The 25607-nt window shown below is 31.4% G+C and overlaps 2 protein-coding genes across 4 annotated transcripts; one reads left to right on the top strand and one right to left on the bottom strand.

The window, feature by feature from the left end:
* Nucleotides 1-229: 229 nt before the first annotated feature.
* LOC134685232 (F-box only protein 30-like) lies at nt 230-7407 on the bottom strand. Of its 3 annotated transcripts, none has more exons than XM_063544755.1 (3): nt 7366-7407; nt 2861-4533; nt 230-2357 (listed from the first exon to the last, which is right to left on the bottom strand). In XM_063544755.1, the coding sequence occupies exons 2-3, from the start codon at nt 4493-4495 to the stop codon at nt 2139-2141; spliced, it is 1854 nt and encodes a 617-aa protein (XP_063400825.1). In that variant the 5' UTR covers nt 4496-4533; nt 7366-7407; the 3' UTR covers nt 230-2138. The 3 variants fall into 3 exon arrangements, with proteins under 3 accessions (XP_063400825.1, XP_063400823.1, XP_063400824.1); XM_063544753.1 differs by having other exon boundaries at nt 7264-7406; XM_063544754.1 differs by lacking the exon at nt 7366-7407 and adding an exon at nt 7247-7344.
* A 205-nt stretch (nt 7408-7612) lies between these two features.
* LOC134685231 (gamma-secretase subunit Aph-1-like) lies at nt 7613-23553 on the top strand. The gene is made up of 8 exons (XM_063544752.1): nt 7613-7703; nt 15654-15782; nt 17200-17341; nt 17920-18063; nt 18660-18757; nt 20480-20602; nt 21348-21475; nt 22042-23553. Exons 3-8 carry the CDS (start codon nt 17229-17231, stop codon nt 22222-22224), a joined length of 789 nt encoding a protein of 262 aa, XP_063400822.1. The 5' UTR covers nt 7613-7703; nt 15654-15782; nt 17200-17228; the 3' UTR covers nt 22225-23553.
* Nucleotides 23554-25607: the final 2054 nt, after the last annotated feature.

The raw sequence follows: 25607 nt of genomic DNA, 5'->3' as shown, positions 1-25607 counted from the left end.
TTTTATCATGTGATGACATTCTGTTTTCCTTGCTCTTTTGACATGTGATGAAATTCTGTTATCCTTGCTCTTTGGTCAAATGTACTGAAATACTTGTCAGGAGATGTAATTTTGTTTTCTTATTTCAGCAGCAAATAAAAATTAAAGGCATTATAATATGAAAACTTTATTGAAAGACTTAATAATGCATAGAAGTACATACAATGTAGCAAAACAAGAATATTTTTTTTAACTTTGAACACTAGTGTATGATTATATTTATGATTGGTTTGTAGGTGTTTTCAAAGATTTCATTACTATTATAACAATGAAATTTTTACTTCAATCAATGAATCATTTTTACAGAAAATAATATGACTAAAATTGATTGTAAGTTATACAAAAACATTCATGATTCAAGTGAATTACTTTATGTAAGATTTGTTTGTGTGATAAAAGTCACAGGAAATAGATTGTACATTCAACAAGATTTGAGAGACACAAAATTAAAACATTTTCCTCAAAAAATACATATCTAAGAAAAATAACCATTGAGTGCATGTAAGCACCAAGTAAATATTTTGTTGTTGTTCATACAGACAAATACTGTGTTAAGATTATTTAATCGCAAAACAAACTTACAGGTCCCAAAACCATTAGAAGGTTGCCAAAACTCTATGTTTTACAGAAAATGATTTAATAACTGGGACATCATAAATACTTGTCATGCTTGTATTCTGATTGATGCTCATCTGTCAGAAGGTAGGCAAAAAAATATATTTTTGGTAAAAAAGGAAGCAGTAATCTCTTTGTATTTTTTTCTTCAAATTTGAAAGATAAAATTGACCACATTCAACATTTCTCATGATGAAATTAAATAATTTAGTATCGGTAAATTTACGATAATATGAAACATTTAAAAAAAATAAAATCAAAAAAATTTACAGTTCTAATTTATATTATGCTACTGTGATATCCGCCATATATATTTTGTTGGTATTGTTTCTTTTCAAATGAACAAACAATAAAGAAAACATTCTTAAAAATATATTTTAAAATAAAGAACTAAAGCAAATTAATAAATAAATAAGTTAACAAATAAATAAACACAAACAAAATTTAACACATCTATGAAAAGAATGTCAAGCACTCTACAAACAAAAAACAAAACAATATACATCTGACACATTAACAGCAAAACTACTTGATACTGATAGAGTCACTACTAGAGAGATTGGACAAATATAACAAAGAAAAAACTAAATCATTTGTGATCATAGAAACAATGTGATTGCTAACATATAAAATCATGAATAAGTTACCTGGGTATTTACAAACTTCTACAAACTTCAAGATCTCCAAAGTATATTACAACCTTACAATGTAACTTGATTTGGTGGCCATGCCTGACTTTTATCTATATTCTTTGTAAGGAATATAAGTTATTACGACATACATTTGTTATTCATATAAGAATGAACATGTTATCTTCTGTTCCAAAATAGACTTGCATGTTTAATGTTGCATCTTTGGCAAATTTAACCTTATAAGGTTTGGCTGGGATACCAATTTACATGGAATAACTTAATTTGATTAAATGCCTGTTGCTGAACAACAAAACTAAATGATGATGAAGTGCAAATTTTCTATAGGCCAGTATACAACATGTACAAACTAGTAAAACTAAGAAATAAAATATCCATGAAAATACAATTTTAATCCACAAACTTCATTGAACTTTAATTTGGACTTATGAAATGATTTAAATAGTTTCCATATTTGTTCAAAGGGTAATTGAAGAAACTTTTTGTGCAAAGAGGAATCATAATCATATGTTAATAATTGATCACTATAGGTAATGATATCTCCACCTCAAGGGATTTTTTTTATATAAAAATTTAATGATTATAATTTTCTCCCTTTCACATTTTTTTTCTCAAAAACTTCCTGTTTCTACATGTTGTTGTTTACAATAAATGTTACCCAAAGCAATCATACACTGTGTATCTATTTTCTGAAGCTGTCAAAATTTTTGCAAAATCAGACTCACTATAACATGATATACATGATATAAATAAAGTTATCAAATTTATTTATTTTTTGGTGAAATGGATGACACATTTACTGAAGATTTTTGATATGTAAATTTCCTGTTTCTTTCAAGCAGATATCAGTTTGAGTAAAGACTTGGTTGTATTTTTCTCTTCTGGTGCAGTTTTTATTGACATAAGTTCTGATGCAGGACAAAATGGTTCAGTTTTGATATTCTTGCTATTTTCCTGATTGTAAGGACAGATTTTCAAATGCTCAAACAGACCATTCCCTGTATGGTATTGCCATTTCCTCACTGGAGTAAAGCTTGTACTAAAACACCATTTCTGAAGAAAAAAACATAATTATTAAAGTTTATTATAAATTTTGAATTTCAAACCCTTTTTTTTTGTAGACATAGTTCATAATATCAACGAAGCTTGTAAATACAAATATATGTGTTTTATTTTGTTTTGTCTGAAAAAGAATCTGTCTTCACTGCTTAAGCTGTAGTTTTTTAAAATATAATATTAATGTACATTTACATATATACATTTGTAGTTTGTTATTTACCTTCTTTGAAGGACAACATCATAACTTCCATAACTAATGATTAATATGATGAATGCAAATCTGTGTGAAATGTTCAATTTGATATTTAAAAAGTATATTTTAATATGTTTATAATATAGTCACAAATGTAATTACAACATGCTTCTGGGCTTATATAATGCATGGTGTATTAAACTGTTAACCTGCTATTAATATATAAACACAATTAACACATGCATTCAACTTCTGGTAGGTATTTGTTACTGTGTCCCCTATATTTTTTTTTACTTAAACCTACCCAATATGCAATGGTCCATGAAGGTTTCACACCCTCCCCTCTTGCCTGCCAGACTGGTATAACCATGCCCTTCTGGTCAAGGCGTGAAGCACAAACATCTCGTAATAGTTTTGAAGTTAACGAGAGATTGCATAGACTAAAACTGTCTAAAAACACAACAATGTGTTGTAGCACCTCAAATGGAAGACAGTCAAGGTATATTTGTCCATCAGTAGATGGGAAACTACTTGCACTATCACATAATCTATTGCACTGATATTTTGGAAGGATTTTTATGTTTGAGTCATATTTTTGTGATGTGGTTATCTCTGGAGTTGCTTCCCTTAGTTTTCGTTTATCTGACTCTATAACAGAGCATTTTTTGCATTGCACTTCCTCCATTTGCTCTTCTTTTATTTGATCCTCTGCATTTGTTATAGCTAGCCCAAAGCTTTCTTGTAATGCGCTATGTATTATTTTCCCTTTAGGTTCTAAGGGAGACAACTTTTGACAAGAATAATCACATCCCATGTAGGCAAGGGGACATCTGAACTCCATCATCCCATTTAACCCACAGTGGATATCATTATGAACATTTTTGAAATGCCAAGGATACTCATCTCTCCTAAAATCTTGAGCACAGAGAAAAGTATACATTTTCTTAGGCTTTGGTATATATTTTGATATGCATTCTATATCTAGACTAACTCCTAACAAATTATGCAATTTGATATCTTTTGTATAAACATCTTCTACTGATATTACCATGCAGTCATCAGCTGACTCTGATAGATCACATGACTTTGGTTCTGATATATTCTCACTAGAAATATCATCTAATGAGTTTTTAATTTTATCATTTTCAGTTTCATCTGTTTGCTGTCCACATGTTTTTGCTTCTTCAGTTTCAGTGATTCCTTGTAACTTTTGTGTCAGATGTTTTAGACCTGCTTTACCAAAATGATGGGAAAATAAGTCTAATGTCGCAGAAACACTATCAGCAGTTTGTTTTGAAGCTTTGTGTAATTGATTAACGACTGTTTTTTGTAGTCCCAGGGGACACTTCTGACTTCCCCATGGTGTATCTTCATCTGATGTAGCTCCTGATGTATCGTCTACAGTATTATCCGAGTCAATGGAAGAACTTCTGTTTTGCTCTAGTGGAACACTGGGATATTTTTGTGTAAGTGAATTTTGAAAGATTTTTCTGATTTTTCTTGGAATTTTCATTGATTGAACAAGCATACGTTGATCTCTCAGTGCTAATGCCACATCTAATTGAGTACATTTTACATGTTGGCTATCAAGCGGCAATGGTGTTGTTAAACATTCTTCTTTTGAATGCATTGGCCACCGATTCCACTCAACAACACACCTTTGGACACTTGCTGGACAAACACTCAAATGAGAGGCTCTTTTACACCTTGCCATTTCCAATGGACACCCATTAGAATGGTTAATACATGGTACTTTTTGTTGGGAACAAATAAGTTCATGTTCGTCTTTCTTGCACGAGTGAAATCTGTGACCACACATATTTTCACAGTCTGTCATTTCACAGCTGCTAAGTTGATCTGGTGTAATGTTACACTTTTTGTTAACACATGACTCACAATGAGCATGAAGTAAAGACAAACTAAACGTCATATCTTCCATGGCTTTTAAGTTCTCAGCTGCTGTTTCTCTTTGTTGATCTGGAAAAAAGACAAGACCTTTAAATATAATTAGAACAATTGTATAAACTTATTTTTGCAGAGAAAGGTAGCTGTGTATTTGTATGAATTCCCAAAGGAAATTTTTCAATCAAGCCAACAAATAACATTCATGTGTAGTCTGTTTGTATGGTTGGATTATGTTTCTGTGTGTAAGAGAGTTGTTTCCCTTTTGTCAGTAATTGTATTTTTGTTCGTGATGTCATCTTTGTCTGATTAAAATGTAGAAATGGAAGCTGATGTATTTTTATGTGTCCGTATGTAATTGCCTCCATCCATGCTAACAGAGTTATTCCCCTAGTCTGTAATACATGTTCATTGCACAATGTACATTGTAAACAGAATATTGTCATGTTAAAAATTCTAAATTGTCATTGAGGCCATAAAAAAGAATAGGTTTGTTTGCCAAACCCCTACCTACTCAGAAAAAAGCTGCCTACTCAAATTCTTTTATTGTCCTGATTTGAAGAAGTTTTTTTTTAATCTGATAGGCATGAAGTCTAATTAATATCGAATACTTTAATTTCTTTAAAAAAAAATTAAAGAAAATGCCTACATGTACCTATATAGCTACCTACATTTGTACCCACTGTCTTAACCTTGGGTAGGGTTTGGGCAAACCAAAATATTTTTAATTGTGGCCTGATTTCCTTTAATCTTCAATAAACATTCAACTATGCGTAAACATGATAAATTTTGTTTAATGAGGCAATACACAAAATAAAATAATGAAAAAAAATCATATTTTTATAATGTTTTCCTTTTGTTTGATTTCAGTTATTGTACATGTAATTCACAAATTGTGTCTGTATTTTAGGGACAATGATGCAGACGTAATGCATTTTGCAAGTTATCATATTTTACAAAGACAGTTTTAAAAATATATTATAAGATAAATTTATATATTGTTCTGATTAAACACAAGTAAAATTAATATCATATTAAATATGACAGTGTATGCATTGACGGATCCAGAGGGGGGGGGGGGCTCTGGGGGCTAGAACACCCCCCTTTTTTGGCCAATAAATGCATTTGAATGGGGACATATAGTTGGAACCCCCCTTTGTCCTGGGTTGGCCCCCCCTTTTCAAAATGGCTGGTTTCGCCCCTGGTATGTATATAAAGGGTGGTAAAGGGTTATTTATTGCAACATATTCTGCCTCTTTATTTCATGTATATTTGGTTTTGACATTTTATTTATTGTATTCTCGTTTTTGGCAGGATTTGCGTACTTCGTGTTTCCCCTTATTTATTTTCCGTGTTTCGTGTCGGTACTCTTAATTTCTCATGCATGTCCTGCATTTGATCATGTTGATTAAAAAGTCATTATGTTTTAATACCTTAATTCTCAAACTTGTGTATTCTAATTAGTCCGAGATTACTCTGACGTCCGACGGCCGTTTTGCCAGACAAGCTGGGGCCGTGGGACGTCAGAGCTTGTCCTATATCAAAAAGTGGATATTTGCCCACGCAAAATAGATGCGCTGCTTTTTCGCTTCTGGAGCCGACTGAGGGACTTGGAATTATACAAATCAGGCATCAATCTCTTCATTTTTCATTTATCTCTTCATTTATGTAACCATATTTATGTTAACAGTTTTCACAGAGACCTGTTGATTTAAACATTTTGACTTTTCCAAGGCCTTCAGTCGGCTCCAGAAGCGTCAAAGCAGCGCATCTATTTTGGGTGGGCAAATATCCACTTTTTGATATGGGACAAGCTCTGACGTCCCACGGCTCCAGCTTGTCTGGAAAAACAGCCGTCTGACAGTAATCTTGGAATAAATCTAATAGAAATTGATGTATATTTGATAACATTCTACTTTTAGATATGTATGGTAGGTACATGCATTAATGAAGTCCATCAAATTACTTTGCTTCCATGTAGTAGCGGATGCTAAAAGGCGACAGCAAGGGTTCATGTCCATTAATAATGGCTGGATGGTCTCTAAGAACAGCTTAGTAATAAACTTCTGGTACTTTTTCCTTAATATTTATGATTTTAATTCTCATGCTTCGTTTTACCCGATTTAAATTTGTCCTGCAATGTTTTCGTGATTTTTATTTCATTGTTTCCGTGTTCAGTACCCCCCTTTTACCACTCTTTATAATTATGTCTCTGTGTTATACATATTAATAATAAAATATCACAAATAAATGTAGCAATTTATTGAAATATAAAAAAGAAGATGTGGTATGAATATTAACTTTCTTGTGCATATTTTTTAGAATATTAATTTTGAGTGAATAATCTTAATACTTTTTTTTCTAAATTATGTCTTTAAATGGTCTTCTTGTCGTTTCTTGCTAATACACCTTATCGATATTTGTCCGCCATTACTGGATATCACACAGGTTCGCGTAAAATTTTGACGTCATATTCATAAAACAAAATATCCGACTCCACAACGGAAAAGTGATTGTTCTATGCGTCAAAAGTTCAAGCGGCCGAGTCAGCCGGGATTAGCGATAAGGTGTTTTACTAAATTTGTGAGACGGAATGAAAACAAAAAATTCAGGTAACTCAAGAAGGAACGTCATAATTTTTATAGTTAAAAATGATTATATAGAACTTCTATTCAATGTTAAACCTTACACACTCTTATTATTAATCATTATTTGTTGTTCTCTCAGAAATTATCTGAATCATTCAATCATTTTGTTGAGCTTTTTTTTAACTTTTTTTTTTAATTACCCAATACTCCCACCTACAGTGCTTATATCTGCGCTGGTCATTTCGTGATATATAAGGGTAAATGTTGTTCATGTTAAATATATCAAGTTGAATACAATAACAATGGCATTTCAACACACAATCAGCTGATCTTCCATGTATTTGGTGTGGATGTCATAGGATCTTCATTCATTCCATAGAGACTGCATGTTCAACATAGGAACAAACTGGAGATTTGACCGGTGATAAAAAAAATTATAAAAGAATTTTTATTTACATAACAGTGAACAATGCAAACGAATTTATACGATTATATTTAGTAAACATATTTTAAAGGTAGACATTAATTTTAATTAACATTTACAGATATAACTTTCATGCGGTGTAACTCACGCTTGAAACCGGAAGTAGGAAGAATAAAAAATAAATAAATGAGAATTTTATTTGTTCCCTGTCAAACACATTGAAAGACTCAAATGTAAGGAGACACATCTTTTTAAATCACCTTCTAAATTTATGCTGTTAATTTAAACTTTAAAAAATACTGTAGGTGCTGTGAAAGTGGAATAAAATCGCACATACAGTTTCATACATCCATATTTCGCTTCTTTTTATTTTGTTTTTTTGTTGTTTTTTTTTAGTTTAGATCGTCACTCTTGTTATTCCCCCAGCTATATAATACAGAAAATCATTATGAATATGTAAATGACATGAAATCCTTTAGTTATTGCTATTACATTTTTTAAAGGCAGTGCTTTAAGGCCTGACTTTTAAGTCATGAGGTTCATCTTTTCATACGCAATCTATGCTGGGGGTCTTTTGGCCAGAAATAGATCCGGAAATGTTCGAATTTCTCCTCTTCTTTTTATGGTATGATATGGTTTTTGTTTCTTTCATTTACATTGGGGACTAAAGAAACGATCAGTGTGTATTGTTCGTTTTATAGAACTTGTTATTAGTGTGTATTTTGCATTATAAGCAGTCAACCTGACTACAAACTATCATTATTAGTATATTCCGTGTGGAAAGAGGTCGGGTCAATTTCAAGTGTTATCTGACATCTAAAGATTCTTTAATTAGTTCAGACGTTGATATAACAATGAAAAGTCGACTGAACATGATTAATATTGCACCTTCTATAAATCAAAGCGGAATTCGGTTTATGAACGAGAAACCGTAAAGCGTTTTCAATTTCGGTATTAGTTATGTATGTTGTCTACGTATTATCCTGGTTCCCGGTACTACGTTCCGGGTATTAGCTATTTGATATATTTGATGTGTAACATTACAATCGGGTACCAGCCAATCTACGTGTGTATGTGTACATGATTTACCGCCAAAATGACCGACTTAAAAAATAGTCCATAAACGTTCCGTATAATGATATGCAAATTCATAATTAATCATAACTTTTTTTATCTTTGTATAATTAATATAACAAAATGGATTCCACAAAATTGAAAATAGCATTATTTTACGAGGATTTCTCATATTTTTTTCACTTCCGGGCGCAGTAATACGTATGTTTTGAAGAAGCTCGAAGAATTTGACAAAGTGAATTGAGAAGGAAACGGATAGATATACGTCCTTGCTATCAGGTAAAACAATTTAAATGTTCAGAACGAACACATTTACTTCACACAAATAGTACAGGCTTAAGCTTTTTATTGTCTAGCTTATACACGACTGTAGTCAAGTGTTTAAACGACGGCGGTGACCTACAAGGTACGGGTCATACTGGGTCAAGTCTAAATATGTAAACATATCCACGTGCTATTAGGTAGAACGCATCGTAATGCAATATCTACAATTTTTTCCTCCTTTATACATCGTTTAACCAGATATATTTCTCCTTTTTACATCGTTTAACCAGATTTATTTCTCTTTCAAATACACTTAAACACGGGTTGTATGTACGTATCTTTTCTAGTGTTTTAAAATTTCTTGTCCTTATTAAAGTTCATTTGTTGATGTTTAAATATTTTTGAACGACTGAACACAGGAGTGAATGAATGCAACAATTATATATACTGAAGACTTGGGCTGTACAATGATAGTGTACGTATATCATACTGATAATTATTCTAGCAGTAATTATTCATGTTAATTTAGGATGTAATGTCTAATGACAGGAATTCATGAGCTATGCCTCAGGCTTTCTGAAAAAATATCAATGACAATGTAAACAGGAACAAAACATTGACACGAATGATGCTCTCTTCTATGTTATATTAATATATAGTTATTTAGGTATATGTGTTGCACAAGTTTCAATTAAACTTAAGTTATAAAACTTTTTTTCAGGGCACAAACCCACTTTAAAGAGACTTGTCTACTGCCATACCCATCCTATTTTCATGCACCATTTGCAAGCAAGAGACTGAATGGTTTGCAAAATTTAAAATCAGGACGGTGTCCAATTAAAACAAAAGAACTAAACTGGATGAATATTGTAGGAGAAATCTAGAGGAAAGTTTTGATTTGTGAAATTGGTTTTCCTGAAAAGTCATTCATCCTAGCCTGCAGAAAGGAACTATAACTGTCCACCACCAACTGACGAGCTAATGTTGAGCTTCACATATGGAATTACTCAAATACCATCAATGTCTATGTTTTCAGCACAGATTTCACAATTTATGACACAGCTGTGCTTTTTTTTTATACCTGTTAAAGAGTTGTATACTAAATTTTATATTTTTATCAATAAATATATATTATATTAATTGTGTCATCTAAGAACTTGTATTTTGCCAAAAGATGCATACTAGTGAATGAAAGTGGTGCAGTTCATTTTGCTTTGGTATATAGAATTGAATTACAATTGTTCATGTTATTGGAATGCATATAAAAATAAGGAGATGTGGTACACTGTATATGATATTTAGTGAGTTTATCAAGCAAAAGTGAATAAGAAATAGGTATAAGCAGTTACAGGTACTACTGTACAATCTCAAACAATGAGAAAAACTCATACCGTAAAGAGAATTTCATATTTACAAGTAAGTTTTGTTTTTGCGTTGAATAATTTTCTTCTATTGTTTTAATTGCAAATATGGGAAGTGGTTAAAATGCTAATGAGACAGCTGTTATGGCCACAGAGCCTTAATTGAAAACTTCTTTTTCATTCATACCGGTAGATTTTGCCTGGAGTTAGAAACATATCTGCCAACTTTTCAAAATGCACATGGGGGTTTTACGTGAAAGATGGTTCATATAGTCATACAAAACCTTCAAGGGGGCCTTCAAATGGAAGCAGGACAAGTCGCCCCACTTTTTAAAAAAACACCACAAACTGATTTATCAAATCGCCCCACATGTGAAATTGGTTAAATCATGTTAAATAAGGGTTCTCGCTAAGGATTTTTGAAGGCGAGTCCAGGGACTCGTCATTTTTGGCCACGGTGAGTCATGGTAACTGGGTTCAGTTTATACAAAATATTTCAATATTGATGTATTTGTGGACTCACCAGTTTTTAAAATGGTGAGTCCAGACAGTTTTTGATGAGTCCAGGACTCGTGGACTCGCCTTAGCGAGAACCCTGTTTAATATTACTCCTGCCAACTCGCCCTACTTATAAAAAAACGGTAATTTTTAGATTAATATATATATATAATTAAAAATAAAAACTCTCACCACTTTTATGAAAACTAATCTACACAGAATACAAACAAACCGAAAATTAATTTAATTACTATTATTGATATATACTGAAATTATAATTCTAAAAAAAACTGATTGTTGAAGAATAAATGTAAGTTTTGAAGCTTAGTTATTTGCATAACAATTGAAAAGAAACCTGTTAATTGTATCATAATGCAATATAAGGAATTGCACTTATATTCAATGGGATAACATCTTTTTCCATACATGGGGCGAGTTGGCATTACTAAATTCATCCTGGTTGATAATATAATTATCTAGATTTCACCGATTTCCATTAGGTGGGACCAGTTGGCAGGAGTAATATTAACAGAATTTAACTTATATACAACGGGATAACATCTTTTTACATAAGTGGGGCGAGTTGGCATTACTAAATTCTTCCTGGTTAATAATATATTTATCTAGATATTATCGTTTTCTATTAGGTGGGGCGAGTTGGCAGGAGTAATATTAACGGGATTTAACACAGTTCACAAGTGGTGCGATTTGGTAATCCAGTTTGGGGCAGTTTTTTTTAAAGTGGGGCGAGTTAGTGAAAAAGTGGGGCTATTTGCTAATGGGGCAATTGTCATGGATTCCCTTCAAATATATTCTAATGTGGTTTTTGGCTTCTTCTTGCATTAACAAGCTTATAGCCATTGTTGAATTAATTGTTTTCTTTAAATAGTCGACAAAAATTGCTCTTACAAAATTTCCATTTGGGAGCCTCGAGCTCGATGGGGGAAATACTCTGCAAATACTGACAGTTGGCCGGTATGGTCATCAAAAAAGTTGACATGTTACTTTGTACATTTACCATTATGTTACTTGATGTTCTTGCTATACACACAGTACAGAGACTAGTCAATCTTTGTGAACTATTTTTTATGGGAGTCATAGAATATGCGTATACAATCAATAATTAAAAATAGTCTATTTATATTGAAAAGGAAAAGTTCTTATATGTCTAAAGAAGAGGGACAAAAGACACCAAAGGGACAGTCAAACTCTTAAATTTAAAGCAAACTGACAAGGCCATGGCTAAAAATGCATTTCATGGCGAGGCACAGAAAATATACTGTAAACAGTAGACTATAGATAAAGGTGACCTAGGTACAAAAGAACTTTAAATCTTAAATTCTACAAACCACCTCTGTTCTATGGAAGATAATGATATAACTGGACTAGAAATACAAACAACCTGTAATTAACTGCCTTTACAGCGCTTTCGCGCTTTGATTTATTGTTCTTTACATTTGTACCCTTATCGCTATTCTCACTTGACCAGGTCAGGAATAACCACCAATTGGTGGATTATACCTCAATTGATGTATAATCCATCAATTGAGGTATATTGGTATGACGTATAATGCAATTTTTTTGTAATAAAATGCTAGTGTGAGATAGGAGCATAATTTTGCAACTTGCAACCTATTTTATGACCCTTATTGAGTCCTCCAAAAGTTTCAGTTTTGTCAAAGCCTGCTGCATCTCTTGAGAATGCATGTAATTCTTTTGTTGAAACATTTGTATTATTGACCATGATTGACTTTTGATAATGAAAGTCAAGTTTAAACAAAGAGCTCCATTCACCTGTGGAGTTGCACTCATGATCACATGACTGCAGACAGTAATGATGTCCATTGACAGGTGATTACAGGTAAATTTGCCAATCAAGAATTGACAAGATAACAATAGAAGAAACTGCAAATACAATTATCAATTAAATGCAATATGTTATGTCACTATACTAAACTAGGGATGTTTGACAAGTTTTCATACCATAATATGGTTTTAAGAAAACAATGCTCCATTTTGGTAGAATAATTTGTTTTGAAAAACAAAGAATTATACACCAATTGGTCTGTACCATTATATGTCAATTGGTGGATTATATGTCAATTGAGGTATAATCCACCAATTGGTGGTTATTCCTGACCTGTTGACCTGATAATCTGTCCCAGTTAAACTTTTGCTTTCATGTCGATCTGGCCCCAAGTTGATCTGTCCCACCTCCATCCCACCCAACATCGTTAAGGCTAAATTTTTTTTTTTAAAAGAATAGTTATCAAAGGTACCAGGATTATAATTTAGTACACCAGACATGTGTTTCGTCTACAATGTACATAAGACTCATCAGTGACGCTCATATCAAAATATTTATAAAGCCAAACAAGTACAAAGTTGAAGAGCATTGACTTGAGGATCCAAAATTCCAAAAAGTTTTGCCAAATACAGTTAAGGTAATCTATGCCTGGGATAAGAAAATCCTTAGTTTTTAGAAAAATTCAAAAGTTTGTAAACAGGATATTAATAAAAAAAAATGACCACATAATTTATTGATATTCATGTCAACACCGAAGTGTTGACTACTGGGCTGGTGATACCCTAGGGGACCAAACTTCCACCAGTAGTGGCATCGACCCAGTGGTGTTAATAGTTATCAAAGGTACCAGGATTATAATTCAGTACGCCAGACGCACGTTTCGTCTACATAAGACTCATCAGTGACGCTCAAATCAAAATATTTATAAAGCCAAACAAGTACAAAGTTGAAGAGCATTGTGGATCCAAAATTCCAAAAAGTTATGCCAAATATGGCTAAGGTAATCTATGCCTGGGATAAGAAAATCCTTAGTGTTTTGAAAAATTCATAAATAGGAAATTTAAAAAAAGAAAATGACCACATTATTCATGTCAACACCGAAGTGTTGACTACTGGGCTGGTGATACCCTTGGGGACGAAACTTCCACCAGCAGTGGCATTGACCCAGTGGTGTTAAAAATGAAGACTTATATCATGTATATTAATTGTAATTTATAAATGACAATGTTTATATATTTATAATGTAAACACATGCATGGTAAAAGGTGTACAGTAAAAAAAAAGTTGGCCTTTGACAAATATTTTCTTTTAGATGAGCATAAAACAACTATGCTGATTATGCTTTCATTATAAGTTTTCAAAATGATTGGGTATAATTATATATATTTTTTTTTCAAATGACAGTGATCTTAACAAGTCTTTCATCTTGTGTAATAAAAAATAGTTATACACACCTATCCCCAAGTTGACATATTCGCCGTGGACACAATTTGTACATTTTATGATTTTGAAGTGTAAAAACTTCAAAGGATGGTTGAATTGGAAAAAATATGCCGGTAAATTATATTTTTATAACAAATATGATAATTTTTTTAAAATTAGACAAAATTTCGACACTTACTGCATAGAACAAAATAAACAGACAACGGTTTCGGCTAATTTACTGAATGAAAAACATGTTTTCAAAGAAGTATTTCTTAGTAATTCTTTGAATGATTGTCCTAAATTTCAGTTGTTTACGCCTTTGAAATGTCTGGAAATTTCAAATAGGCTTTACACTAACTTTTCAGATGATTTTTTTCATAGAAACATGTTTTTAAGTACCATTCCACCCAAGGTTAGTCGGAATATTTTGTTTTTGATGTTATCTTCATATAGAATTTTCAGTTTACTAAAATAAAAAAAAACTTGTTGATAAAGTAGCTTTAATCATCAGGATTTGATTAAATAAAAGTGATTATAAGTGGCATTACCTTAGTCCACAAATTCCACAATCATTAGACAATAGTTAAATAAACAAAGCAATTATAGACTAATGAATTGATTAAACAAGTCATTATAATGAGTTAAATTTTATAGGTTTCCTTGGACTGGTAAATATTTATTTCTTCTAAGTGTGATTTATTAAAATAAAATTGCCATGACATTCAAAGTTACAAATAACTTAATATTAATATGCTGAAAATATTTCATCTTTAATACTCATGATACTGGTACTCCAATATATTCATACTTCACCTACATGTTGTCATCCATCATCGATACTTTTTACAAGTTCCATTTATACTGATTAAAAGTCGATATAGTTTATTTATTTTATTATGGTGCCATATCGATGTGGGCAGGATCGACTTTGGTCAACTTGACTTTAGACCAGATTGACTTGGGGCCGAACAACCGGATACCCAACTTTAGACCTTATACAACAATCACCTTTCCATTGTGGCATCAGATATATATGTTCTATTATGACGTCAAAATGTTACGAAACTTCTTTGATGTCCAAAAATCTGGTAATGGCAGACAAATTGAGATAAGGTGTATGCTGTTGCTATTTTCATGTTTATAATCAATGTTTTATATGAGGCAGGTAAAGGGGATAAAGCCAGTGTAAACTAAGTGATAAGTTAATGTTTTTTCATACACTGTATAAAAAAATATTAAAATAAAACTGTTGTCATTGATCATTATCATTACTAGACAGCATCCTAAACTGGCAGTAAAGTAAACTTCTTTAAAACTGAAATACATAAATTTTATTTAAACTAATCTTAATTATACTTTAAGATCTGTAAAACTTTTTATTTCAGTAAATTATCTACATGATCTAAATTTTTACTTTGAATGAGTGAACACACACTTTTAAAGAAAAAGATAGGCATTATACATGTTCATGAGAACAAGCCAAAGATATATATCTATCATTAAAGCATTAAAGCATTTATACTTGTACCTAAAAAATAACTTCAGAATGGGTATGTAGTATCAGTTGAATCAATTTTTCAAAAGTTTTTGTTATTTATCTTTCGAAATGTTTGTGTTGTAATGCTTAGGTATTATTTAAAAAATTTAGCACAACTTTTGTAATTTGTTCTTGTCTCATCTAGCATGTCTAGATTTTGTCACTGTCTAGACTCATTATTTATTTTATTGATTCCTTACATGTATTTTCTTTTCAGCTTAATTCTTACTTGGTACTACTAAAGTCTAGAAAAGTGCATTTTAGCAGAAAAACAACATTCCAAAAAAAGCAAAGAAGTCTTAAATAGGAAGCAAGCTTAGTTTTACCTGTTCCTGTGTGTAAATTAGTAAGTATAATTAATTTTAACAAAAACTTAATGTAACTACAGAGAAGCTTGACAAAGTTAAGCAAAGTTTTCAATATACATGTACATATTTTTTTTTCTAAACACACAGCATTCACATTTATGACACAGCCTTCAGAATCTCTGCTTATTCAGCACTTTTCAACAAAGAAAACAGTTGATCCCAAATTTTATTTTGAGCCTTGGACATTTATCATGATTCAGATTCTTAATATAATTAATAAGAACATTTACATAGAGAATAATACATGGCAAAATCCGTATCATATGTCGTATCATCCCAAGACATCAATATCAGCCCAAGGGCCTTTAGGCCTGAGGGATGATATTGGTCGAGGGTGATACGGCATGTGATACGGATTTTGCCATGTATTATACGCTTTATCATATATTTCAACAGGAGGGTATTATATTATATGAACTATTTTCTGATCCATAGCACTAAGTTACCTTCAGTTCTGCTTTTGTCTTGTTTCAAAGCCATAAAATAACTGCTCAATTATTTATACAAAGCACCTGGGTTACCTTACAATTTGTGTGCTGTTTTAAAAATATTTTGATTATTTTTGTATTTTTTTATAGTTGCATTTAGTGTGCCAAAAAATATGAAAACTTGATGTTCGTGACGTCACATACAATATGAAAACTTGACGTTCGTGACGTTACATACCAAACAATGACGTCATTCAAAAAATTGACCTATTTTGAGGAAATTTTTTCTTAAGCAAAAAAAACCCCCAAAAACTGACTTCATGTAAAAAAAAAAAAAAAAAAGGTATGCGATACTGGTTTTACCATGCGATACGGGTTTAGCTATGCGATACGGGGTATGTGATACAGGGTAGGTGATACAGACTGGAAAAACGAACCTTTATTAGATATACAAAATAGCTGTATTTTGTACTAAATATATGATAAACTTTAATAACAGACAAGAAAGACAGACATGAGACATGATAGACATGCATTTGTCTTAAAAGTCGCATTATCAATTCTTTCTGTACATGTACAAATACACAATATCAAAGGTAAATAAGCAGAGTTCAAATATTTACAAAACAACAGAAGTATGCTCATATGCCATAGATATTTAACGACTACTGTGCAGCAATAAATGAAAATTGGTTACATACATGTATTCTATACTTAAAAGATTAGTTTCTTATTAGATCCATTTTTTAGAAACCAGTGGTAACCATTGTAAAATGTATGTACCAATGAGGTTTTGCTGCTTCAGTATTCTTTTATAAATTATGTATGTAGTTCTCCCCTGCTATATATAGAGTACCATTAGCTAGGACACATAGTTTGAAAGGTTGATGACTGCATGATATATTGTATTACATATCATGACAAGTTAATATAGATCTTAATAAGAATGACATTACACTCTTTACAGGTACTGAAATAAAAGTTCAACCCTCCAAGATGACAATGATGGAATTTTTTGGTTGTACCTTCATAGCTTTTGGACCCCCTTTTGGATTATTTGTATTCACAATAATGCATGATCCACTAAGAATAATTGTACTTATTGCGAGGTAAGGTTAAAATTTAGATTTTTACATGTATTTCACTTACAGACATGACAGGTACAAATACATTGTTAAATACATTTAATCCTAGTCTATTGAATATTCATTCTTTTTATTCTCATAGTTTACATAGTAACTTAGCTGATACATTTATGTATGTTTTATAAGAAGCAAATTCTACCACCAAAGTACAGAAGTTTTTATTAGATTTGATGGAAAAATTGCACTGGTCTATATTAATTGTAGAAATTGTTGAGCTACTGCATACTCATTATTACATGTTGTGCAGCCTTGTTGAGTGCTTAAATGCTGTTGTAAAGAATACTTTATAAAATCCTCATGGAAACAATTTTCCTACAATCATTATGAAAATATTTTTCATACAATCCTTATGGAAACAGTTGGTGATTGACCGTGGAAAAGATGTATTTACGTGTACATGCATGAAATACTGTTCATTTCTAAATGTTCAGTAAATTATGTTGATATACCGGAAGATGGAGACAATTTTCATATTTTAAGAAATTGAAATATTTTATTATTTTGCATAAGTTTCTAATGTTCAAACTTTCTTTCTTTTTCAGTGGATTTTTCTGGTTGCTTTCATTATTGCTATCATCAATATTGTGGTTTGCTGTTGTACCATTAAGAGAGGAGTTGGCATTTGGTCTTGTATTCTCTGTGATATTCCAGGAAATATTTAGATTCTTCTTCTATAAATTGTTGAGGTAATATTAAGCTTTCTTTAAATGAAACATTCAAACAGCAATAATATGTAAGAAATTTGCAGCACAACATAAAATTCTGAATTAAGCACAAATGATCAAATACCAAATAAATGGAGAATGTGTCCATGGGATGATGCCCTTGCTTTCATATAATGCTATAAATGGACATAGTAGGAGGAGAATGGTGAAAATGACACCTCCCAAATTGGAACTTGATCTGTATTTTCTGGTTATAAGCATTGTGTATTAGTTACATAAAGATTTGGTTCAGGGGAACTTATGTTAGGGAACAGAAATTAATTTTGGTACAGACAAGGGGCACACTTAATGCCCTCTGTGTTAACAGTGGGGCATAAAAACAACATTCCCGTGAGCAAAGATGTGTGATTATGTAACCTGACCTGGAAGTCACAAAAAAAAGTTGGTTTTAATCAGTCTCATTGTACTGAACATCAAATTTGGAATTTACTTACTGTAATATAATCATTCAGTGAAAACAATAGTATTACAAATGTTTTAAAAAGCTTAATCTAAACTGTACATGTATATAAACAACATTTAGTTTAAAGAATTCATAAAGGAAATGTTTATTTCAGGAGAGCAGATGAAGGTTTGCAAAAAGTGAATCAGACAGAAGGACCAGAGCTTCATGTTGCCCCTCGTGACATTACAAACAAAAATATTATGGCATATGGTAGGAAATTATTAGAGTATGAAAGTTCATAAAACCAAATACTGTTATTCCTTATTGTTTATTGCAGACACTAGTTTTAAATGGATTACTTGTACACCCTGTATCATTGGTACAGCGGATATAGGTACTAACCAAGTGGGCGTGATCGATTTTGACCTTACACAGTATTGAAATCTTTGTTTTGTTCACCTGATATATGTGTACTTCGATCTTGACATTATTATTGTTTTGAGAAATGATTTGGTTGTAAGTTGATGATTAGAGAAGTCTCATTATTTACCCAAAACAAGAACAATTACTAAAAACATGTACAATTACTTGTCAAAGAAGTTGGCGCTCGTCTCATCAGATATAATTCTATATTCATTACAACTCTTACTTTGATAGAAGGCCACTGTATGTGTGTAATAAGTATAGCTGTTTCAATGCTTGGCATTGAAATCTTTCATACATATGTTATTTTTCGATATTTCATTCCGAAAAGAAGCATTGTGTACCGTGCATAGTTCATTTGTGGTACACCATACACAAAAACTTTATTTTCACATTTGTTTTATTACCCAAAATGATTCAAGGAATGAGTAATCACAGGTAGGTTTATGATTGGTAACTATATATTTTTCCCTGTATTAACTTTCTTTCAGATAAAACATGTAAATGGCTCAACAACTGTATCGAAATTGAAAGTTGGTGTTGACATTCACAACTTTTTGCACATGTAAAAGTTAATTATTCTTATAAGAATATCAAAGTTGTCTTATAAATATGAAAAAATTGATGTCAAATATTTGGGAGCAGAAATTTCAGATGTTGAGAAATGTACACTTAATGACAATAAAACAAAACAAAGATTTTCGTTACTGTGTCAGGTCAAAATTGATCATGCCCACTTGGTTAGTACCTATGTCCACTGTACCGATGATACACGGTGTTGTATGGACAGAAAAAGAAAATTTAGGTGATCAGCAAAATATATATTTTCTGTACAATTGCATGCATAAATTGTTATTTATAACAAAAAAATCTACTAGATTTGCCATTGCAAGCAAAAGCGAATGTCACCCTTCCCCCATTGCCACTAAGCCATTTCTAAAATTTTAAACAGGGAATGCACATATATGCATGGCTTTGCATCTTTTTGTAAATTTTTAGAACATTTAGGGCATGTTTGATTATTTTGACATTTTTATATAATTATGCAGTTTCCATGGCAATGATGGCCATTTTGGAATTCCAAAGTCAAAGGTCTCATCCAGACTTGCGAGATACAACTATATTTAGTTTCATAAAGTTGGGAAAATTAAAAATTTTTGAAAATTTTGACATTTTGCTGGTTCCTATGGTAACGGAGACCATTCCCAAAATTTAATGTCAGATGCCACATTGGTGCATGGGAGGGAACATACCATCAAAGTTTCAGTGTATTTGACCTACCATTTTAAGAAAGTAAATATTACTTAAAGGTTTTTAAAGCATATTGACCATTTTTGCATCATTTAGATGGTAATAGCAGCCATTTTGGAAATTGGAAAACAGAAAATACAGGAATACGATGTATGCAGTGGTATTAACATGCTCCACTTGAAAAAAAGCATAGAGATACATGGTTATACATTTAAAAAAAATGTAAATTAAAAATGGAAATGCCTAAAGCATCATATTTCCTGCATAATGAGCCTTTGGATTAATTGACTGATATTACATTCCAATTTGATTATATAGTTTCAGGGTTTGGCTATGGAATAATATATGGAGCATTCTCTATAATCAATGTTTTAGCAGACATGGTAGGACCTGGTACCATTGGTATCCATGGAGACTCAAAGTACTTTTTTGTAGCAACAGGTATTTAAATTCTCATTTATTTTTACATTACACCTTACCATATATATTTAGATATTGTGTCTTTAAGAGAACTACTAGTTAAAGGTTTGTTTTGGTTAAATGATCATATAAACATGTAATCTATAATATAAGAGATAGCATCATAGAAAAATTGTTGTTAAGAGATAATCATGGATCTGTGTTGAGTTCTAGTTACTGATATTGTTTTAGTTTTCAAATAACTGAAGTACACTATACACAAGGTTACTGATATTGTTTAAGTTTTAAAATAACTGAAGTACACTATACACAAGGCAAACTGACGTCTCTGTTGTGATAATCTTATTTAAAAGTTTTACAATGACCTTTACTTTTCTAGTTTTGATTTTTCAACCTGACTAGAATTGGATGTCATTACATGTGCAGTTGCCAATTTTGTAGATTTGTTTGATTAAATGATTGTTACTTGATTAATGCCTTTGGGGAATTAGTTCATGCATATTCAGGAAGGGAAATTATTTACAATTGATACATTAAATAAGTTCTGCAAGATGGGATGGCAGGCATTGATTATGTATGCCCTGTATTAATGATTGATAAGTATCCTATATGAAATATCTTAGAAACTTTTTAATAATATATATTTTGACATTGTTTGGTTTATTTGGTTGAGGCCATTCAAAATTTTGCAATGGAACAAAGTAATTTATTTTATATGTTGAAAAGTTATTTTCAAAATCTTATGAACTATAAATGTTTATTTCAGCTTTTCTGACACTGTGCTTTATATTTCTGCACATATTTTGGGGAGTTATATTTTTCCATGCCTTGGACAAGAAGAAATACTACATGGTAGCCCTTGTTGTAGCTACACATATGCTGGTCTCATGCTTGGTAAGATATAAAAAAATCATCTGGGCTTTATTGCTCAGAACATTTACCAATTTGTTAAACAATGCGGATAATGAACCAGTGGTGACAATGTATGGATAAAATTTGTATACTAATTGAATGTTTTCAGCAGCCTTGTCCAGGTACATTATTCTGTTAAATGATTGTTTGACGAAATTGATAAAAAAAAAAAGTGAAGAATTAAATTTTTGCCAAAAAAAATCATATCTAAATGTTGTTTTTGTCATTTAGAAGATTTTTGGTTGATATCAGAATTTTGTTTGTCTCTTTTAAATTAGTCAAAAACTTGTCTACACTTGGAATGATATATTAGCATGACATATTGTTAAGATGTTAGTTTATAGTTAAAGATCATGTGTTGACCATTAGATGACTTAATATTTTGTGTTATTTTGGTTGCTGTCTTATTAACCATGTTGACATTTTCCATAAAACTCTTTCAGTCATTGTGATCATATTATTTCCAAGATCCTTCACGAGGATTAATATTAATACATTCATAAATTAAACGTGAACTATCAGCTATATATCTATGTTTTTGTTTTCAGACATTACTCAATCAGAGGACAGTAAATCGTGCAGAACCACTTTACCTGGCCAGTATTTTACCAGCCTATTTTGTCATGTTAGCCATGGGTGTTGTAGCATTCTTCACAGCAGGTGGATCTGTAGAGAACATTAAATCTGCTATCAGCTGTTGTAAATCAACAGCTAAATACCAAATTGAATAATTTGTTTATATTGTAATTTGATAGCTTTTGTCATTGTAAATGATTGTTGACCAAGCGAGATTGACAGCTTTGTATGATATAAGAGATCTGTTTCATATTACATTTATATAGTAATTATATATTTGATATCCCATTTGTTACAATGAAGATTTTGATTTCCAAGTCAGATTAAATACCATTATTTCACATGTCTAAGAAATCCTGTAATTTTAGTCTCCTGACTTCTTGGAACAATGAATGTTATCAAGATTTCTCTCTCTTTTCTTTGAATAGTTTGAAGATATCCAGACATATGCCTCCTGCCATGTTGGTTCCATCTTTCAGATTATTTCACTTGGACCCTATACTTAATTAAGAACAAATATATGTTTTCTAATTGGACACCATTGCATTTGTTCACATTCAGTTAATAATCATTTGGGCCATGTATGCTGATTTTACTTTTGTATATTAACTCAATAAAGGAAGAGAACAGTATATTATTTATAAATTATGGTATTGGATGGCAGATATTCCAAAGTCAAATATATTTTTTCACAGCTCATCTAGATATGGGCCAATTTAATGTTTGACATATATTTTTAAACACTTGTCTTTTGAGGAAGAAGATCATATGTTGACCGGAGATGTCATGGTTTTTGTTGTGTTAATTATGTAACATTGCTGTCTCATTTACATAAATGTATACCTCACATTTCCTTTAATGAATTAGACTTATTTAATAAGTTAATAAGTATGTTGTATATATCTGAAGTCTTATGGTTAACAAATATATTGCAACCAACATTCAGAAATATTTTTCTACCAACATATTTTTCCTTGAACAATTTTGTATCGTAAAGATATTTCTTTTAAAAGATTAAAGAAGAGAAATTTGAAAATATTTCAATTTTTCAAGTCACTCTTTGCATAACAGTAAACAATATAGAATAACTAAATTTGATTTACTGAAAAAACAGTAGCAGGTAAATATTCCAATGGGACAATGACAATGAGTGATGGTGTTAATATGTTTACAGTGCCATTTGCAATATATTTATTTTGATCGATTCATGTTTATCATATAATAAAAGGGTTTTGTTGTTGAAGTAATTTACCAAAAAGCTACATGTGCAGTTTCATTTGTTTTAAGAATAACCCAGACAATTTTACGATGTGAATTTTGTTTTTGTCAAGCTGGTTAATTTACTCAAAACATGTTTTGGTTGGTTTTCTAAACAGCACGTTGATTTAATAAAATGTGTAAAATTAAAGACATTTTGTTTGGTGCAATGTTATGTGATAACATAAAATATGTAGATGTACAAAAATAAAAAAAATGTTACAGTATTTTTCATTTTTGTTTTCTTTTCTCATATACTCAAGTTAGTTGGAGCAGGATCTGCTTACCCTTCTTGAGCACCTGAGATCACCCCTAGTTTTTGGTGGGGTCGTGTTGTTTATTCTTTAGTTTTCTATGTTGTGTCATGTGTACTATTGTTTGTCTGTTTGTCTTTTTCATTTTTAGCCATGGTGTTGTCAGTTTGTTTAAGATTTATGAGTTTGACTGTCCCTTTGGTATCTTTTGTTCCTCTTTTAAGTCCGACATAATTGAAGTGGTCATTCCTTGTAACATAAATGTGTATTAATACTGGAAGAATAAAATGAACATGTATCATCAGATCCAAGTTCTTTTTAAGAATTGACTTGATTTGAACATTTCTTTCATGGACAATATCAGTTGTAATAACTGATGCGTCATAGAGTGAGATAAACGCATTTAGAAAATATCAGAAGAAGATGTGGTAAGATTGCCGATGAGTATTTGTGTTCCATATGATTGCTAACAAATGTGTGAATGGACTAAAATGTCAATATTAATCCCACCCTTTCTGTTTGACCCTGTCTTAAGTCTGGAGTTATTCTGGTTGTTGTCTGTTGCTGTATATCATATTTATTTCTTGTTTGGATTGTGTTACATTTGTCATTTAGTGCCCTTTAAAGCTTGCTATACAATTTTGATTTTTTTCATTGCCGAAGACCATACTTTGACCATAGTTGCAACCCTCCACATAATTTGGTCTCTGGTGTTTATTCGCTAATTTCTACTTAATTTGATCTGGTGAAAAGTTATCTCATTGGCAACCATACAACATCTTCCCATTTTGATATACCCATTGCTGGCTTGATGCATATTCAAAGATACTTAATTAAACTTATTTACACTAAAAATTCACCATAAAAGCATCCTAAAAAATTAGAATGGTTGACCACAATATTGTTTCAATCAACAGTCAGGGACATTTGCCATGAAGTATGGTATAAATTCTACGAAATTATTTTTCAGAGACCAGTACCTGTGCATAAATGACCGTTTGTTACAATGACATGACAAATACTTCAATAGATATGATAAGAAAGAGCAAAAAATGGTTGACATGGAGTTCTGAATAATGTTTCTTGATACTTTATGACATTTTATCAGTTATAAACCTGATAACTGGTGAAACATAACATTTACATTTCAGGTCAACTACTTTTTGTGCAAAGCTCGGGGTTTTGTTTATAACACATGTTTTCCAGATTTACATGTAGTATTTGCCACTGGATGTTAGCCACCAATCCATCCCATCTACTATTTCCGTAGTGATTTTATTCCATGCGATTACATACTCATGTATTTTACTTTTTTCCAGTTGGATACAATGCAAATATAATACATCAAACAAATGATGCTTGTTGGTTATCAGTTGAATCCTACACTTCAAATTTGACATAACAACTATTTCAATCTATGCCATCCAAATATAGGTTCTAAATTGTCCCTGAAATATGGTGTAAATGTATTTAATCTCACATTTTAGAAGCACATCTGAAAAAATTAAAGACAAAAGGGATTTTTCCGCTCTTAGAATTTTAATGTTACATTCTACCGGATTTGTTATAACATAAGCAACAGGACGGATGCCACATTAGAAGCAGGATCTGCTTACCCTCCCGGAGCACCTGAGATCACCCCTAGTTTTTGGTGGGGTTGTTTTGTTTATTCTTTAGTTTTCTTTGTTGTGTCATGTGTTCTACTGTTTTTCTGTTTGACTTCTTTCATTTTTAGCCCGGCGTTGTCAGTAAATTTCGATTTATGAGTTTGACTCTCCCTCTGGTACCTTTCGTTCCTCTTTTCTAAAAGTCCGTGCTAGCATCTCTTACAATATCCAAGGCATATTATTCAATGAGGATCAATTTTGTAAACGAAACACAAAAACAGCTGAATCGTTATTTCCAAGAAACTTAAAAAGGGATTGAATATCGTTAATGACATTTTTACATGTCTGTATTTGAATATCATATTTCCTGTGACATTATGAAATTACTTAGAAATATAACATGTCTAATCAGACTTTTAG

This window comes from Mytilus trossulus, chromosome 9 (assembly GCF_036588685.1).
Source record: "Mytilus trossulus isolate FHL-02 chromosome 9, PNRI_Mtr1.1.1.hap1, whole genome shotgun sequence".
Lineage (NCBI taxonomy): Eukaryota > Metazoa > Mollusca > Bivalvia > Mytilida > Mytilidae > Mytilus > Mytilus trossulus.
Note: the sequence above shows the minus strand (reverse complement) of the source record. Positions and strands in the feature narration are given on the sequence as shown.

Excerpts from the sequence above, each read along its gene's own strand:
- LOC134685231 (XM_063544752.1), top strand. The coding sequence starts at position 17,229 with ATGACAATGATGGAATTTTTTGGTTGTACCTTCATAGCTTTTGGACCC. Across the intron at positions 17,342-17,919 it reads ATAATTGTACTTATTGCGAG|TGGATTTTTCTGGTTGCTTT; the intron begins GTAAGGTTAAAA and ends TTTCTTTTTCAG. Across the intron at positions 18,064-18,659 it reads TTCTTCTATAAATTGTTGAG|GAGAGCAGATGAAGGTTTGC; the intron begins GTAATATTAAGC and ends TGTTTATTTCAG.
- LOC134685232 (XM_063544753.1), bottom strand. The coding sequence starts at position 7,318 with ATGAACAACATTTACCCTTATATATCACGAAATGACCAGCGCAGATAT. Across the intron at positions 4,534-7,263 it reads CCAGCGCAGATATAAGCACT|ATCAACAAAGAGAAACAGCA; the intron begins GTAGGTGGGAGT and ends TCTTTTTTCCAG. Across the intron at positions 2,358-2,860 it reads CATGGACCATTGCATATTGG|AAATGGTGTTTTAGTACAAG; the intron begins GTAGGTTTAAGT and ends TTTTTTCTTCAG.